At 39.4% G+C, this 15,744-nt stretch overlaps 1 protein-coding gene across 1 annotated transcript in view; it reads right to left on the bottom strand.

Annotated features, from left to right (window-relative positions):
• lama2 (laminin, alpha 2) overlaps window positions 1-15,744 on the bottom strand; it is a gene marked incomplete at its 3' end in the record, with an annotated part of 199,379 nt that overhangs the window by 29,160 nt on the left and 154,475 nt on the right. The window contains exons 41-49 of the mRNA XM_039781351.1: window positions 7,865-7,943; window positions 7,647-7,778; window positions 5,725-5,841; window positions 5,227-5,390; window positions 4,413-4,551; window positions 3,010-3,112; window positions 2,393-2,509; window positions 809-991; window positions 326-331 (exon numbers count right to left, since the gene is read on the bottom strand). Of these exons, the coding sequence (XP_039637285.1) occupies window positions 326-331; window positions 809-991; window positions 2,393-2,509; window positions 3,010-3,112; window positions 4,413-4,551; window positions 5,227-5,390; window positions 5,725-5,841; window positions 7,647-7,778; window positions 7,865-7,943 (1,040 nt within the window). The remainder of the gene's footprint in view (window positions 1-325; window positions 332-808; window positions 992-2,392; window positions 2,510-3,009; window positions 3,113-4,412; window positions 4,552-5,226; window positions 5,391-5,724; window positions 5,842-7,646; window positions 7,779-7,864; window positions 7,944-15,744) is intronic.

Genomic DNA, 15,744 nt, shown 5'->3' with positions numbered 1-15,744 from the left:
TAGAAGCAGCTACTATTTACTGTATAGCTATTAAGTAATAAAACTAATGGGTGGTGCTCCAATACTGTTGTTGAAATCAGATCATTTTGACATTGACTTGGCCCAAAACACCACATTAACACAATGCTGTTGATGATACTGTGTTTTTGTGGTGATTGAAAATGTCCAACAAACAAATGATTTCCTAGAAAAAGCCAACAAATGCCTCGAAATTTGTGCTGGCAGGGAGGTAACATTACTCTCATTATCTGGTAATTACAACATGTTATTGGTGCACCACTTATAATAATAAGTGCATATACTAAGGTAATTTAAATATACATACTGATGGCTGTGGGGATTGAAAAAAAAGAGAGACAGAGAGAAAGATGTATCAGTTTTCGGTTGAATTCACCAATTTATGTGGCTCTGAGATAATAACTTCATATTTTCAAAAAGTCAAAAGTTAAGATAAAGCAGACATAATTACAGAGTTTAGAGATCTTTCATTTGGCACTTAGGTTCAAGGTTCAAGGTTTAGGAAATAAAACAAAATTCAGTAAGTATCGATAAAGAGGAAATAAATTTAATGTTGTCACACAAAAGCAGTTCAATAGCAAAACATTTTTCAGAGTGATAATAGATCAGTCACTTTTTCTAATTGATTTAATATGTATTAGCCAATCAAAAAGGAAGTCTTTATCGATGCTAAACAAGTCCACAAAATGTTTGCTGGAATATCCCAAATATAGGATTTTCCTGCTGCTTTTACTTACTATTACTACTAGACTATGTTACTATGTAACTAGCCAATAGTGAAGACATTTACTGTTTTTCTCTGGGTCCTGGATCATCTGATTGGCTGCATTAACAGTGTCCTCCAGCTCGCTGTAGTTCCTCTGTAGGCCATTGACTCGCAGGTTCAAATCACCAAGACGCTCCAGGACGTCTATGGCCGTGGCGTTAGCATCAGCTGCTACAGCCTTTGTGGCTGCTAGCTTAGCTGCTGTGTCTGTCAAGAATTTAAAAAACAGAAACACAAACGCTATACAAATTATGTACATTTATCAGTGGCATAGCAAGTTTGGACCAATAGATGGGTTTTGTCATGTACTGTGCTGCAGTATATACTATGTGGATAAGTACTGCTTTATGATTAGTATGGAATATACTGAATCTTCAGTCTGTTGTATATCTAATCTATGCACACTAGACTGTTGTTTAATGTTCTATCATTTGCCTAAGACGTTAAATAAGACTATTGATAGGTTTGGTATGTGTGCATGCAAATGTTTGAATGTATCTTATCTATTCTAAGGAGTTTCTAGAGACCAGTCAGTTTAAGATGATATGGTCTCATAGTAAAACCTAGCTTAGAATGTGTGAATCTACTATGAGTTTGGGCACAACTGTCACACAGAGGAATTGGAGCCAGGAATGTGTGAATCTATTAGGAGCATCGGCCATAAAAGGTGTAGTTTAAGAGTAAACTGTTCCAACTGAAATAGATGTCTCATGCTGTGTAAGCACAAAAAAGAGTTTAAAAGGTATTCATTCGGATGTAAATGTTGGTCATCCTTGGGCAGACGTGTCTGTATGCTCATGGTTGTCCCAGTGTCATGAAAGTTTGTTCACTGTTTGAATAAAGCTGCATTTGATTTATAATCTTTGGACTGGTCGTCATCTTTGAGGTCTCCCAACATCATTTCTGAGTCTTCACCCGATATCAACTATCCTGCTGACTTTTGAAACACTGCTGACATTGGGAGCATGTATAGAGAGTGCATAAAGGCCGCATAATCTTGTCTTTGTTGGCTACTCTGGCACTGGCACCCTGCCTCTGGAACAAGTCTTGCTCACCTCATGTCACGGGACTGTTCAGAGTCCTGTAGATTTCCAGACATGAAGATCAAACTTTTTTTTGTTGCAAACAGTGTGATACAGTAGAAGATCATGGTGTTTATGATTGAAACTGTAAACCCAGTGGATAATCGCTGCTGAACTTCAGCCCTAACCAAACATCTGATTTTGTTACCAGGTCAGGTAAATCCTGTGAAAATCAGACTCGCAATCTGACTGTGACATGTTCCGGTGTTGTGTTCACTCACTCACAGGAATTTCAACTGAAATTAAATAAGTTGTGTTAACCTCTGGGTCATCCCATTCACAATTTGTAGTAGCTGCATTTAACAGTTTTCTGCGTGTTGATCCAAACATGACCATGTGCATCAGTGTGGTTCAAAAACCTCGCTATCACTGTAGTGCATTTCTGTGTGTCTGTGAGTACTGATATGTGTCAAGTTGAGTTTACCAGAGCAACTGACCTCTATCAGCACAGTGATATTGATCCACTCTCTCTTTATCTCCCTCCCACGCACACACTCATGCACACTGTGTATTTGTGCAGTCATACCATTGGGGATAGCGTTGAGCGTTGCCATGGTTCCGTTGACAGCTTTCAGCAGGTCTTTGGCTTTGTCTCTCGCTGCTTTAACTCTGCCCTTCAGCCCGGCCACACCATCTGCATTCTCTACACACACACACACACACAAACACACACACACACACACACACACACACACACACACACACACACACACACACACACACACACACACACACACACACACACACACACACACACACACACACACAATGATGATTATTGGTTTGATTTGAAGCCAAGGTGGCCTACTAATAAACACATCCCTCCCTAATGGGAAGAGTGACATTGATTGCAGTTCAACGGTTTCAAACTTGTGTAAACTGTGTATGATGTTACTTTAATCCATTTAAAGTATAGACTACAGCTCCTTGTACAACCATCATACCCCTTTCACATCGAGGGCTCAATCAGGGTTGACTTTGTGTTTGAAAGGGCTAAACCGCATTAAACGACTTGGCTTCGCAACCCAGGTACAATGTGAATTGCACACGACCAGGGTTTCTAAAAACCGGGCCTATACTGCCCGTCGCATACAATGTATATGTTCTGTATGCAATCTAACACACGCACACTCTCATGGTTACCTTTGACATCATTTTGTAGTTGTTTAGCTTGGTCCAGCAATCTGTGGCTCTTCTGAAGGGCACCTTGAGCTGCTTCCTTTACTGGGACCTCTGGATCTAAAGCCTAAACACACACGCACACACAGTCTGATAAAATCTGTGCTTAACATGCCTTCACTAAAAATGCTAATTTAGATCCCACACATGAATTAAAAAATATGTTTCATGACACAGAAAAAGGTACAGTAATCTGCATATTACCTTTCTGTAAGATCAAAGCACCACTACTTTGCATTGCTAAATGATATTCTAAGAAATGCATTCAGCGGACTTAACTTCTCCTTGCATTAATTCTCTACCTTCAACCCCTTCTTTCTTTGTTTCTTTGCCTGCTTTCACTATCTTTTTAGCCCTTTCTCCCTCTGCCATTTAGCTCTTTCTTGCCAAAGGGAAAAAGGGAAAATAAAACAGAGGTGAAAAAATGCAAACAGGGGGGATGAGTCAAAAAGAAAAGGGTAAAATGTTGGTAGAAAGAAATGAAAAATAAATTGGCACACAGGCCAAACAAAATAAAAAATAAAGAATATAGAGGAAAATAAACTATTATAGAATAAAGGGGGGAAATTAACAAGTGTTTGGAACAAGAACAGGGAAAAAAGAAGGGAAGCAGAAAATAAAAAAATAAGGAAAAAAAGAAAAGAAAGGAGGCAGGAAAAGGGAGATTTCAGGTGAGTGTGGTCATGATAATGAAAGAAGAAGAGGGGCGGAAAAAAGAAAGAACAAGAGGGACAGAGAAGTGCTTTGATCTCTCAGGCATGACTAATGGAGTGCCCAAGCTTACATTACTGTTACTGCATACAAGACACACACAAACACACACACACACACACACAGACACACAGACACACACACACACACACACACACACACACACACACACACACACACACACCACCACCACCTCTTCTGCTGAGAGTACACACACACACACACACACACACACACACACACACACACACACACACACACACACACACACACACACACACCACCACCACCACCACCACCACCACCTCTTCTGCTGAGAGTACACTTCCAGGGTCTGGATAGCTAGAATGATTGTTCTTAATTAACAGTATGCAGTACCTGAATGTGAGGTGAATTCCATTCAGCATAGATATACATTTCATACAGTTATGCGTGAAGGTTTGCTGTTTACAATCGTGCAATAGAGAAATTATTGCAAAACACGGAAAGGGAGACTTATCAGGCACAGGATGTTTTTCCCATGATGAATTAATAACATTCATACTTCAATAAACCCTGAAGGAAACGGCTGTTAAAAGTTAGAAATTGCCGTTTTTAATTTAGTCAATAGGTGTGTGCATGTCTTTCTGTGTGTGTTGGTATACGTCTCCACTTACCAGTGCCAGTGCCTCACTTGCCCTCTGTTTGGCTGCCTTCGCCTCTTTCTCCGCTGCATCGACATTTGCTTTAATGTTGCTATAGGCCTTGAAGGCAGCTGTTGCGTTGAAGGAGAGATTTCTAGCTTCAGCCAAAATACTGCGAGGAGAGAGAGAGAGGACAAAAGAGAGAAGCACGTTTGGGTAAGTAATAAAATCCATTTCCCATCATAACCTCGTTTATGTTATTGAACTCAGAGATTGTCAAGTCGGTTTGGACTTCTCTAAAAACAGCTCTGCAGTGACACCTCTGCCAAAGTGACTTAGTTTTTTTTGATCAATGGTCCAAAATACCATATATATTCAATTAAGTACACTGACCTCAGGGAAAAGACTAAAATCTATTAAATCCAAAACATCCCACTTTCTTAACAGCAGAACTATTTAGCTACTCAACAGATCCTCAACACTACAACAGCACCTCATGGCTACAATGCACTGACACTTTGTAACTCTTGACTGCACTGACTTGTAGGGTGCCCTTCAGCACTGGCGCTTTACTTTTTTTAAACACATTTATCTATTTTATTATGGGATAAATGGTATGCATTTGTGGGTGCGGGGGTTGTGTCTATATAGTATGTGTTTACATGTATTTTTATCGGGTATGGACTGTCCTGCTATGAATGCTTTGTTTGTTTTTTTGTTTAATGAGCACACTGCACCAAATTCCTAGCAACTCAGTTGCATGGCAATGAAGTATTGAATCATGAAAATAAAGTATTGAATCTTGAATCTTGACATGAAAGAGAAAATATTCTCAGTTAATATTTACCCATCCAAAATGGCAGCAGATTCGTTCAGCTGTTTGGCGTGTTCCTCTGCATCGTGCACGTGATTAGCCAGGCTGCCGTCACTTAAACCGTTGGTAAGGTGACTGACTTTGTCACCCAGCTGGTCATGAAGAGGACCCAGCTCTCTTCCCATCTCCTCCAAGTCCTACAGACAGAAAACAACAGTTCCCCCTTTTGCTAGACGACTAATTTGAATAGCTTTTATTTACTGCTGCCATATTGCCCATGGTAATATCTTTGCTAATTGTTTTAGGCATTAATTATGTATTTTATGCCATTCAAATTATTTGGATCGAAGAAAGAACAGAGCACACAGACAGAGTTAATACACAGAGAAATCTTCTCTTACTCCTACAAACTCTTCTTTCCTGATGCCAGAAGACATAAAGTAGACCTCAGGCAGAACATTCAACAGTAGATTAGTAGAGGTTTTAAAGAGTTAGAGGGGAACTACAGGTCTCTTAGGTTGACATTAGTACCTCTATCTCCTTGTTGATGTTGTCAGAAAGCTGGTTTGCTTCACCCAGTAAACGTTCTCCTTCTCCAAGGACCTCCTCTGCTTCCTGTTTCACCCCGCTCACTGCAGAGCGCTTCCTCTGCGAAAAACAAACGAGGATCAACAGCCGCACAAGATTCAGATGCGCCAACTTATGAACATTAGAGCCGCAAACTAACAATTATTTTTCCTTACCGAATAATCTGCTGATTGTTTTCTTGATTTATCGTTTGGTCTATAAAATGTCAAAAGAAAATCCGAATTACAATGTCCCGTGGCTCTAAGAGAAGTGATCAAATTGCTTGTTTTAAGATCTTCAATTTCTTATCACATAGGACAAAGAAAAGCATAAAATCAACACTTGAGCAGCCTGAACCAGGAATCATTAATATCCATTTGTGCTTGAAAAATGACTTAATCGATAATCAAAACAGCTGCTGATTATCTTTCTGTATGCTGTTTGTCTGACTTATTTGTTTAAACTCAAATAAACATACAACACAGCGCGTGCCTTGTGACAGAAACATTTCTGGGATGATAGTATGTGTGGATTGTATGTTTCACAAGATTTCATGGACAAAGCTTCTGTTCTACTGAAACTATTTGTAGATGTGTTCCTGCCAATCGGTGAGTTGCTTTTAGCCAGTGAATACATTTCTATCACAATTTACAAACAAAAACTGCCTCAAAATGAGCTTGACTGTTTTTTGCAGATTATCATTTCATGAAGTGTTTAATCCCTAAGGAACAGATGTGTGGATGCAAACCAGTGGGATAGAAAAGTCTGTGTCAGAGTCTGTGTGGATGTTACAGTGTTTTTGGTCAGTTCACACAAGGCAAACCTAAATTGAAATTTTGATTCGCAAAATAATGGCAGAGCAATCACTCAGGGAAATTATCATTTTTTCTACAGACTATTTCTAAAAACCTCTTTATGGTAAAAAAGGATTTCCTTTTATTATTGAAAATAACCAAAGCAATTAGAGGACACGAGGGACACACAATTAGTGATTTGATTAAATAATGTATGAACTCAGTATAATCCGAGTGTATTGTGTGCATATTCCACTTTCCTTACTTAAAGCTTTTCTTTATAGAGTAAAAGACTGCAGGGTCAGGGAGAGACAAAAACAGATCTAAAGAAAGAGAAAGATAGAAGAGTGCACTGTATGTGTGTGGGATCACTGCCGAATGCTTCCTCTAGGACATGTATCATAATCTTCTAAATGCTTGTTGTTTTGCTCTGTTAGTGCTGCCTGTGAGCTTTCCTTGATGATGATCAGAAAAAGGATTAAAACACAAATAAGAACACATAGTGAGATGAATAAATGGTTAGATGCTCTGCTCTTTATGGTTCTTTAGGAAAATGAGGACTTTTTTAATTTAAGGAGACCAAAAGTTTAGATTGTCTTATGTGTAAAATCACAAGTAAAATAGGCTCAATACCCCCAAAACAGGAATCCATTACTCAACCGGGCCTTCGACTCATTTCAAAACTAATGTGATAAGTCAGCTAATTTAATTGGGTTATAGTAATATAATAATGCAGAGAATAAACATAGAAAAACTGGAAACAAGGTCTTGTTCCTCTCTTTCAAAAAATCAGGTCAGTTACCGGTCATGTGTAGGTCAGAGTAACCCAATAGTGTTGACCATCAATGTTAGTGTCTTTCTTTTGCACAAGAAACTCTTATCTATTGATCCATTGCTTGCCAAAGTAAACGTCTAACATTACATTTAATTAGTAAGTCACTTAAATAGTAGTTAATTAGACTACACATTACTGACAAAACAGCGGCCACGAGTATAGAAATGATTTAGCATTCAAGCACATTGCCTTCTGACTGTGTTTGTGTATTTAAAACGTGTGTGTAGCAGCGTATGATTTTGTTTGTGTATCTGTACCTCCAGGGCTGTAAGGTTAGCATGGTTTTGTTCAGCCAGTGAGCCAGCCTGCCTGGTCTTTCCCTGGGCAGAGTGGAGTAGATCCTGGGCCTCCTGGAGCTTCCCCTCATGGTCTGAGAGCTTCTCTTTTATCTAGGGAAGCAGATGGGGAAGCATTAAGTTAATGTCATTTATTTGGGGACATCGAAGTCAGAGCAAAGATCAGAAGTTATAATTACCTCTGCTTTCAGGTCTTCTGTGGCCTGATGGGGGTCGCCAAATAATCTTTTCACTTTCTGATACAACTCCTCTGCTAGGCTGGAAGAACGAGGAAGGGAGCAATTAGAATATTTACATTTATAGTATTGTTATTTAACACAGCCTTATTTACGGATTACAAAAGTGGAACAGTGGAATAAGTTAGTATATGTGAATGCAACAATTCACAGAGGAGAGTTATTGTGATGCGTGACAGAGCCTCTGCTAGTGCAAAGACAAGAATCACTCCATATTACTGAATGTTGAAATTTTGGAAATTAAATTGCAGATTTTCTTCTATTGATCCCTCAGGCTAAGTTAGATTAAATTGTGGCAGTGTATAACATTTCAAATATCGTCACACTAATGTGTGTGTGTTTGTATGTGACTGGCTAGACGGACAAAGCAACATGTGCTAATGTACACTGCAATACGGCATGCTATGTCAATTAGAGCAACGGATAAAACTGGCAGAGAACAAGACTCTATAGGATAACTAAAACGTAACCACTGGAGACATGGGCCTTATCAGTTTGTGTGTCGGATGAACATATTCTAAGGCATAGATTTGACTGCAAACAGTCATGAGGCTTTGTTAAAGGGACATTTCATCAATTATTCACAGCTTTGCTATGCTGTTCTCACCCCAACTATAGTCCTGTCAGCAAATTCATGTGGAATGGATCATTGTGTGAACATTTACAGTGTTGATAGGCTCTGACCCCATCACTCCCCACAAGGAAACACCCAGCTTAGCAAGGCTGGGAGTGACAATAATAATTTTCTTATTATAAGATAGCTTTCAGAGGAGCGCCGTGGCAGCAGCCATGCAACAAAATAATAAGTTGAGCAATGATGGCGTTCAAACAGCTTCAGACCCCCCCCACACACACACACACACCTTTCCAACGTTTTTGAACTTTCAAAAACTGACGATACAACATTCACACCCACCTCATGTAGCGATTGGCCAGCTGTGTGGAGGTGAGAAAGTTGTCAGGGTTTGAGCCCACTTTTGTCATTCTTTACAAAACTATTTTTGTCATTTTGTGAACAACTGAGTGCAACACTATGAATGAAAATCCACTTACTAATTCTGAAAATGTACGCTGTTATCCTCAGCTTTAATCAATTATTATGCCTCAACACCGTCTATGACAGCAGGCTTCCACACCGCTTCCATGTCGTACAAACTAGTTCTTTGCTAGCATAACCCGGCCCTTAAGTACACCGTCATTATGAAAATGGTGCCCAAGTTGATCATCCAAACTAAATCGTAGGCTTCGCTTCAATTGATCTGCCCATCAAGGTTTGCAATGCAGCCTTTAGTTCATTCCAAATGTTCTAATCATTATACTATGCTTTGACATGATTTTTTAGAAAGCCTTCTCACGCTGGAAGTGTTTTAAAACAGTTTAACAACCATATGTTTACCAGGGTCCCTTAATGAGCCTTATTTCTCACCTTCAGCATTAATTAAGAAAACAAGATTCTAGTTTCCTCCAGCTGACATCACTCAGAGGACAATTTCACACAGTTTTGGGGAAACATGCAAGGTAATGACTGGGTTTGATGAAAATCTAATGAACTCTGTGGGAAACAGCATGAAGAAGACAGAATAGAACTATATAAAAACAAATGGGAGGGATGTTTAACTATTGTCCAACTGATTATTACAACATTACAATTATAGCAATACAGTATACAGTACAGGCCAAAAGTTTGGACACACCTTCTCATTCAATGCGTTTCCTTTATTTTCATGACTATTTACATTGTAGATTCTCACTGAAGGGATCAAAACTATGAATGAACACATATGGAATTATGTACTTAACAAAAAGTGTGAAATAACTAAAAACATGTCTTATATTTTAGATTCCTCAAAGTAGCCACCCTTTGCTTTTTTGATAGCGCTGCAAACCCTTGGTGTTCTCTCAATGAGCTTCATGAGGTAGTCACCTGAAATGGTTTTCACTTAATTAGATATGTGTTGTCACAGTGTGCACAGTGTGCATGCAAAACAAATTCCAACATGACACAATTTCCTACGATCAACCTTAAAAACCTGGGGGACATTATACAACATCTGAAAACCTCCTCCTGTTACCTTGATATTCTACCAACGGGTGTTTTCAAAAACTGCAGTCATCAAGCCACTCCTAAAAAAGAACAATCTAGACACGACACTAATGAGCAACTATAGGCCAATATCAAACCTTCCATTTTTAAGTAAAATCATAGAAAAAGTGGTTTTTCAACAACTCAACCTTTTCTTATCGCTAAACAACAGTTTTGATGCCTTCCAGTCAGGTTTTCGACCACACCACAGCACTGAGATGGCTCTTGTTAAAGTCTTTAATGACATCCACTTAAACACAGATAGTGGCAAAATTTCAGTCTTAGTATTACTTGATCTCAGTGCTGCATTTGATACGGTAGACCATGACATATTGCTTGACCGATTGGAAAACTGGGTTGGTCTTTCTGGCTCAGTACTAAAGTGGTTTGAATCCTATTTAAAGAATAGGGACTACTTTGTGTCTATAGGTAATTATACATCTGAGCATACAAATATGACGTGCGGAGTTCCCCAAGGCTCAGTTCTGGGGCCTCTTCTGTTCAACATCTACATGCTTCCACTGGCTCAGATTATGGAAAACAACAAAATAAGTTACCATAGTTATGTGGATGACACCCAAATTTATATAACCCTGCCCGTATCGGGAACTATAGCCCAATACAACAATTAAATATGTGCATTGAACAGATTAATGATTGGATGTGCCAGAACTTTCTTAAATTAAATGAAGAAAAAACGGAGGTGGTTGTTTTTGGAGCAAAAGAGGAACGATTGAAAGTCAGCGCTCAGCTTCAAACGACAATGTTGAAAACAACAGACAAAGCCAGAAATCTTGGTGTAGTCATGGACTCAGACCTGAATTTTAAAAGCCACATTAAAATAATCTAAAAATCAGCCTATTATCACCTTAAAAATATATCAAGGGTTAAAGGACTTATGTGTCAGCAGGATCTGGAAAAACTTGTCCATGCTTTTATCTTCAGTAGACTTGACTACTGTAACGGTGTCTTTACAGGTCTCCCCAAAAAATCAATCAGACAGCTGCAGCTGATTCAGAAAGCTACTGCTCGAGTCCTCACTAAGACCAAGAAAGTGGATCACATCACTCCAGTACTGAAGTCTCTACACTGGCTTCCAGTGCCTCAAAGAATTGATTTCAAAATACTTTTACTGGTTTAGGGCCAAAATACATTTCTGATCTGCTACTACATTATGACCCACCCAGACCTTTCAGGTCGTCTAGGACAGGTCTACTTGTTGTCCCCAGAGTCAGAACTAAACAGGGGGAAGCAGCGTTCAGTTTTTATGCTCCACATATTTGGAACAAACTCCCAGAAACCTGTAGGTCCGCTCCAACTCTCAGTTCTTTTAAATCTAAGCTAAAGACCTATCTTTTTGATGTTGCTTTTCTTTAAATAATCTATTTTATTAACTTTAATTTCTTATACTGCACTGTAACTTTTATTCTTATACTGCACTATCAATTTTATTATTGTCTTTTAATGTTATTAATTTGTTTATTAATGTTTTTAAATTGTTTTAAATTGTTTTCTTACTGCTCTTTAATGTTTTATGTAAAGCACTTTGAATTGCCCTGTTGCTGAAATGTGCTATACAAATAAAGCTGCCTTGCCTTGCCTTGCCTTGCCTTGCCTTGCCTTATTAATGGGGTTGGGACCATCAGTTGTGTTGTGCAGAAGTCAGGTTGATACACAGCCAACAGCTCTATTGGACAACTGTTAGAATTCATATTATGACAAGAACCAATCAGCTAAGTAAAGAGAAACGAGTGGCCATCATTACTTTAACAAATGAAGGTCAGTCAGTCCAGAAAATTGCGAAAACTTTGAATGTGTCCCCAAGTGCAGTTGCAAAAACCACCGCCATAAAACGAAACTGGCTCACATGAGGACCGCCCCAGGAAAGGAAGACCAAGAGTCACCTCTGCTGCTGAGGATAAGTTCATCCGAGTCACCAGCCTCAGAAATCGCAAGTTAACAGCAGCTCAGATTAGAGACCAGATGAATGCCACACAGAGTTCTAGCAGCAGACACATCTCTAGAACAACTGTTAAGAGGAGACTGCGCAAATCAGGCCGTCATGGTCAAGTAGCTGCTAGGAAACCACTGCTAAGGAGAGACAACAAGCAGAAGAGATTTGTTTGGGCCAAGAAACACAAGGAATGGACATTAGTCCTTCGGAAATCTGTGCTTTGGTCTGATGAGTCCAAATTTGAGATCTTTGGTTCCAACCGCCGTGTCTTTGTGCGACGCAGAAAAGGTGAATGGATGGATTCTACGTGCCTGGTTCCCACCGTGAAGCATGGAGGAGGAGGTGTGATGGTTTGGGGGTGCTTTGCTGGTGACACTGTTGGGGATTTATTCAAAATTGAAGGCATACTGAACCAGCATGGCTACCACAGCATCCTGCAGCGACATGCCATCCCATCCGGTTTGCGTTTAGTTGGACCATCATTTATTTTTCAACAGGACAATGACCCCAAACACACCTCCAGGCTGTGTAAGGGCTATTTGACCAAGAAGGACAGTGATGGATCGCTGCGCCAGATGACCTGGCCTCCACATTCACCGGACCTGAACCCAATCGAGATGGTTTGGGGTGAGCTGGACGGCAGAGGGAAGGCAAAAGGGCCAACAAGTGCTAAGCATCTCTGGGAACTCCTTCAAGACTGTTGGAAAACCATTTCAGGTGACTACCTCTTGAAGCTCATCAAGAGAATGCCAAGAGTGTGCAAAGCAGTAATCAGAGCAAAGGGTGGCTACTTTGAATATAAGACATGTTTTCAGTTATTTCACACTTTTTTGTTAAGTATATAATTCCACGTGTTCATTCATAGTTTTGATGCCTTCAGTGAGAATCTACAATGTAAATAGTCATGTAAATAAAGGAAACCCATTGAATGAGAAGGTGTGTCCAAACTTTTGGCCTGTACTGTATAAAAAGTAAGATTTGCAGAATGTACACAAAGTTTGTTGGACTAACGGTAACTGTAAATATATAACGTGGAAAAAATATTAATATTTATATTATTATTATATAACTGTGCTAGCTTTGTTCATTTTGCTGAAGCATTCCTTTAACATGTGTTGATGCTTGTGTTTTTCTCTGCTGCTCTGTTTGAAATCTCCCCTCAGGGTTCAGTAAAATAATCAACCGCAGACTGACAGACAAGTCATTCAGTGATAGTGGCAATTTCTCTTTGTCTCTCTTATTCTCCCACTCTCTCCCACTACCACTCTCTGCCAATCTGTCGGTTGTTCTCCTCTTCCTCTGTGACTTTCCTTCTCACTACACTTTCTTTGTATGCCTCTCTCTCCATGTCAACCCCTACGGCGATACTGTACTTTTAATTAACTCATCGACCTCGTCAACACTTACTGCTGAAAGAGACAGAAAGAGGGGGAGAAAGGAGGGATGAAGAGAGTCGACTACTAATTCCATCAAGTGCCATGAGAGAGAGGAGAGAGAGAGAGAGAGAGGAGAGAGAGAGAGAGAGAGAGAGAGAGAGAGAGAGAAGAGAGAGAGAGAGAAAAAGTGAGAGCGAAAACAGTGAGAAACACTGTTAAAACATCAGCAGAAAGCTGTGGCTTTAGGATACATAGCAATCAAATATCTGCTCAGTGGAAGATGTTTACCCCTGATGTCTCCTGTGTGAACGAAAAGAAGAAAAGAAAGACATCAAAGAAAGAAAAATAAATGAAAGGACCGGTGGTTTTGCACTATTGAACCCTTTCACTTTACTACACATCATGTACACTCTACATCACAGCTAACCATTCAGCAATGAATGTTGTGTGCTGTTGCTGCACTTTTTTCTAGCACTCGAGGCATCCATTCCTTTCTGTATGATGTGAAAATCAATTAGACTCTAATTGAAACAAGTTTCAGAGTGAAACTTCACACAGTAAACAAAGTTTGCATTCATTTTGTCATTATCAATATAAGGTAACAGTGCATAGTTTTCAAATAAATATGCACTTCAACAGCTTTGAAGTAATTGATAATGTAACAGAGGTGATGTTAAAGTGATATATTACACAACTCAAGTTTCATAAGTCTGCTGCCTAATTTATAAAATAAAAAAAAAATAACAGAAGTTGTTGGTTGCATGGAATACTAAGAAAAATACACCCACATATAAAAAAATGTGCAACATGCATTTAAAAACACACACGCATTATGTTAGTATGGTTACCATGCTGGCATTTTTAGGCTTTCTTAAGTTTGTCATTTTGATAGTGTAAAATTGTCGCAAGCTTAAAAACCTTTCTATAGTATGGAGGTGAGATTTTTTTTCATATTTAATTATTAAGATTAATTTAATGCATGTTCCACTTCTGTCTCTTCTGCTCTCTCTCTCTCTCACTCTCTCTCTCTCTCTCATTGTGCAAGTTCAAAAAAGTCTAGTGGGGAAAAGCCCGCAGAACAACAAGCAAGAGGTGGAAAAGGGGGATTGAATCCCAGCAGGGACAAAGGCAATCTGAGAGACACAAGGTGAATGTATTGGCATACAGGTATGAGTGAAAACAAAACAAAAGTGTGGTTCCATGCAAACAACAATGTTGGAAATTCTGGTCAAATCAACCCAAAAGACTTAAAAACGAAACTAAAACACAACAACTCTTAAAGTGACTATATGTAACTTTTTAATGTTTCTGAAGCTCTGTCATTTTTCAAACAATGGTCTTAAATGACCTGTAACAGCAAACGAGACTAACAGTGAAAAGAACGCTATTTTTATATAGTTTTTAGTAAGGCACTGGCTCGCGTCTGATTTTTCCCGCTAAGTCACAGAATGATTTGCAGCAGGTAGCAGGGGCTACAGTAACACATTCTGATGGGTCACAGATTTCTTTGTAACACCTGAAAAGCCTGTGTTAGCATATCCAGCCATGCAGAACCAGGTTATCTGTTGTAGTTATGGCTGATACTGGGGCAGGACCATCACAAGAAAGAAGGAAATTAAACGAAGAACAACTAAAAGCTAAAAGGTAAAGGGAAAGACAACGGGCAGGCTTTCAACAGATGGAGACAATTATGGGGTTATAAATTATCCAAAACCCACCCTAAATTGGCACTCAGGTATGTAATATGTCTATTTCATTCATAAAATAACTTTACAATGCGCGATGTGGTTGTACGTCAGTAGCCAAGATTACGTCCCCCTTCCATTTGGTGTGGACGTTTTCCTTTTAGTCCTTTTTTTTGTTGGCCTACTACCGGTATTTGCTTTTGCCTTGTCCCCCTGTAACGTTACTTGTTTGAGGCGTCTGTGGGTTTCATGAAATGTGCTATATTAATCAAAGTTATTATTACGTTGGTTGCTACGACAAACTCCTAATGCTTTGGCTCATGACACAGTGACAGCGATACCCAGTTTAGCTCACAATACATCCAAAGTAGGCTAAGTTACTGTATGCAACAACGATGCATCTGTAACGTATTCTCTTATTGTAAATGAATGACTTTCTGGTTGAGCAAAACATTCATCGCAACTATATGAACTCCCCTTAATGCTAACTCGGTAATACAGTGGGCAATACAGCACCGTAAAGAAAAGACCTTTATGACAGCAGGTGTGGTAAAAACACTACCACTTTTGTCCAAAGAGGCGGCTAGAATCAACACAAACTGAAAGTTACATACATCCACTTTCAGACAAAAACCTCAACACTCTCACACTTTCCTGTGTGTGGGAGAAAGATACATGACCTGTGTGTGTGTGTGTGTGTGTGTGTGTGTGTGTGTGTGTGTGTG

Source organism: Perca fluviatilis, chromosome 18, assembly GCF_010015445.1.
Source record: "Perca fluviatilis chromosome 18, GENO_Pfluv_1.0, whole genome shotgun sequence".
NCBI classification, from domain to species: domain Eukaryota; kingdom Metazoa; phylum Chordata; class Actinopteri; order Perciformes; family Percidae; genus Perca; species Perca fluviatilis.
This window is presented reverse-complemented; position numbering and strand designations above follow the sequence as displayed.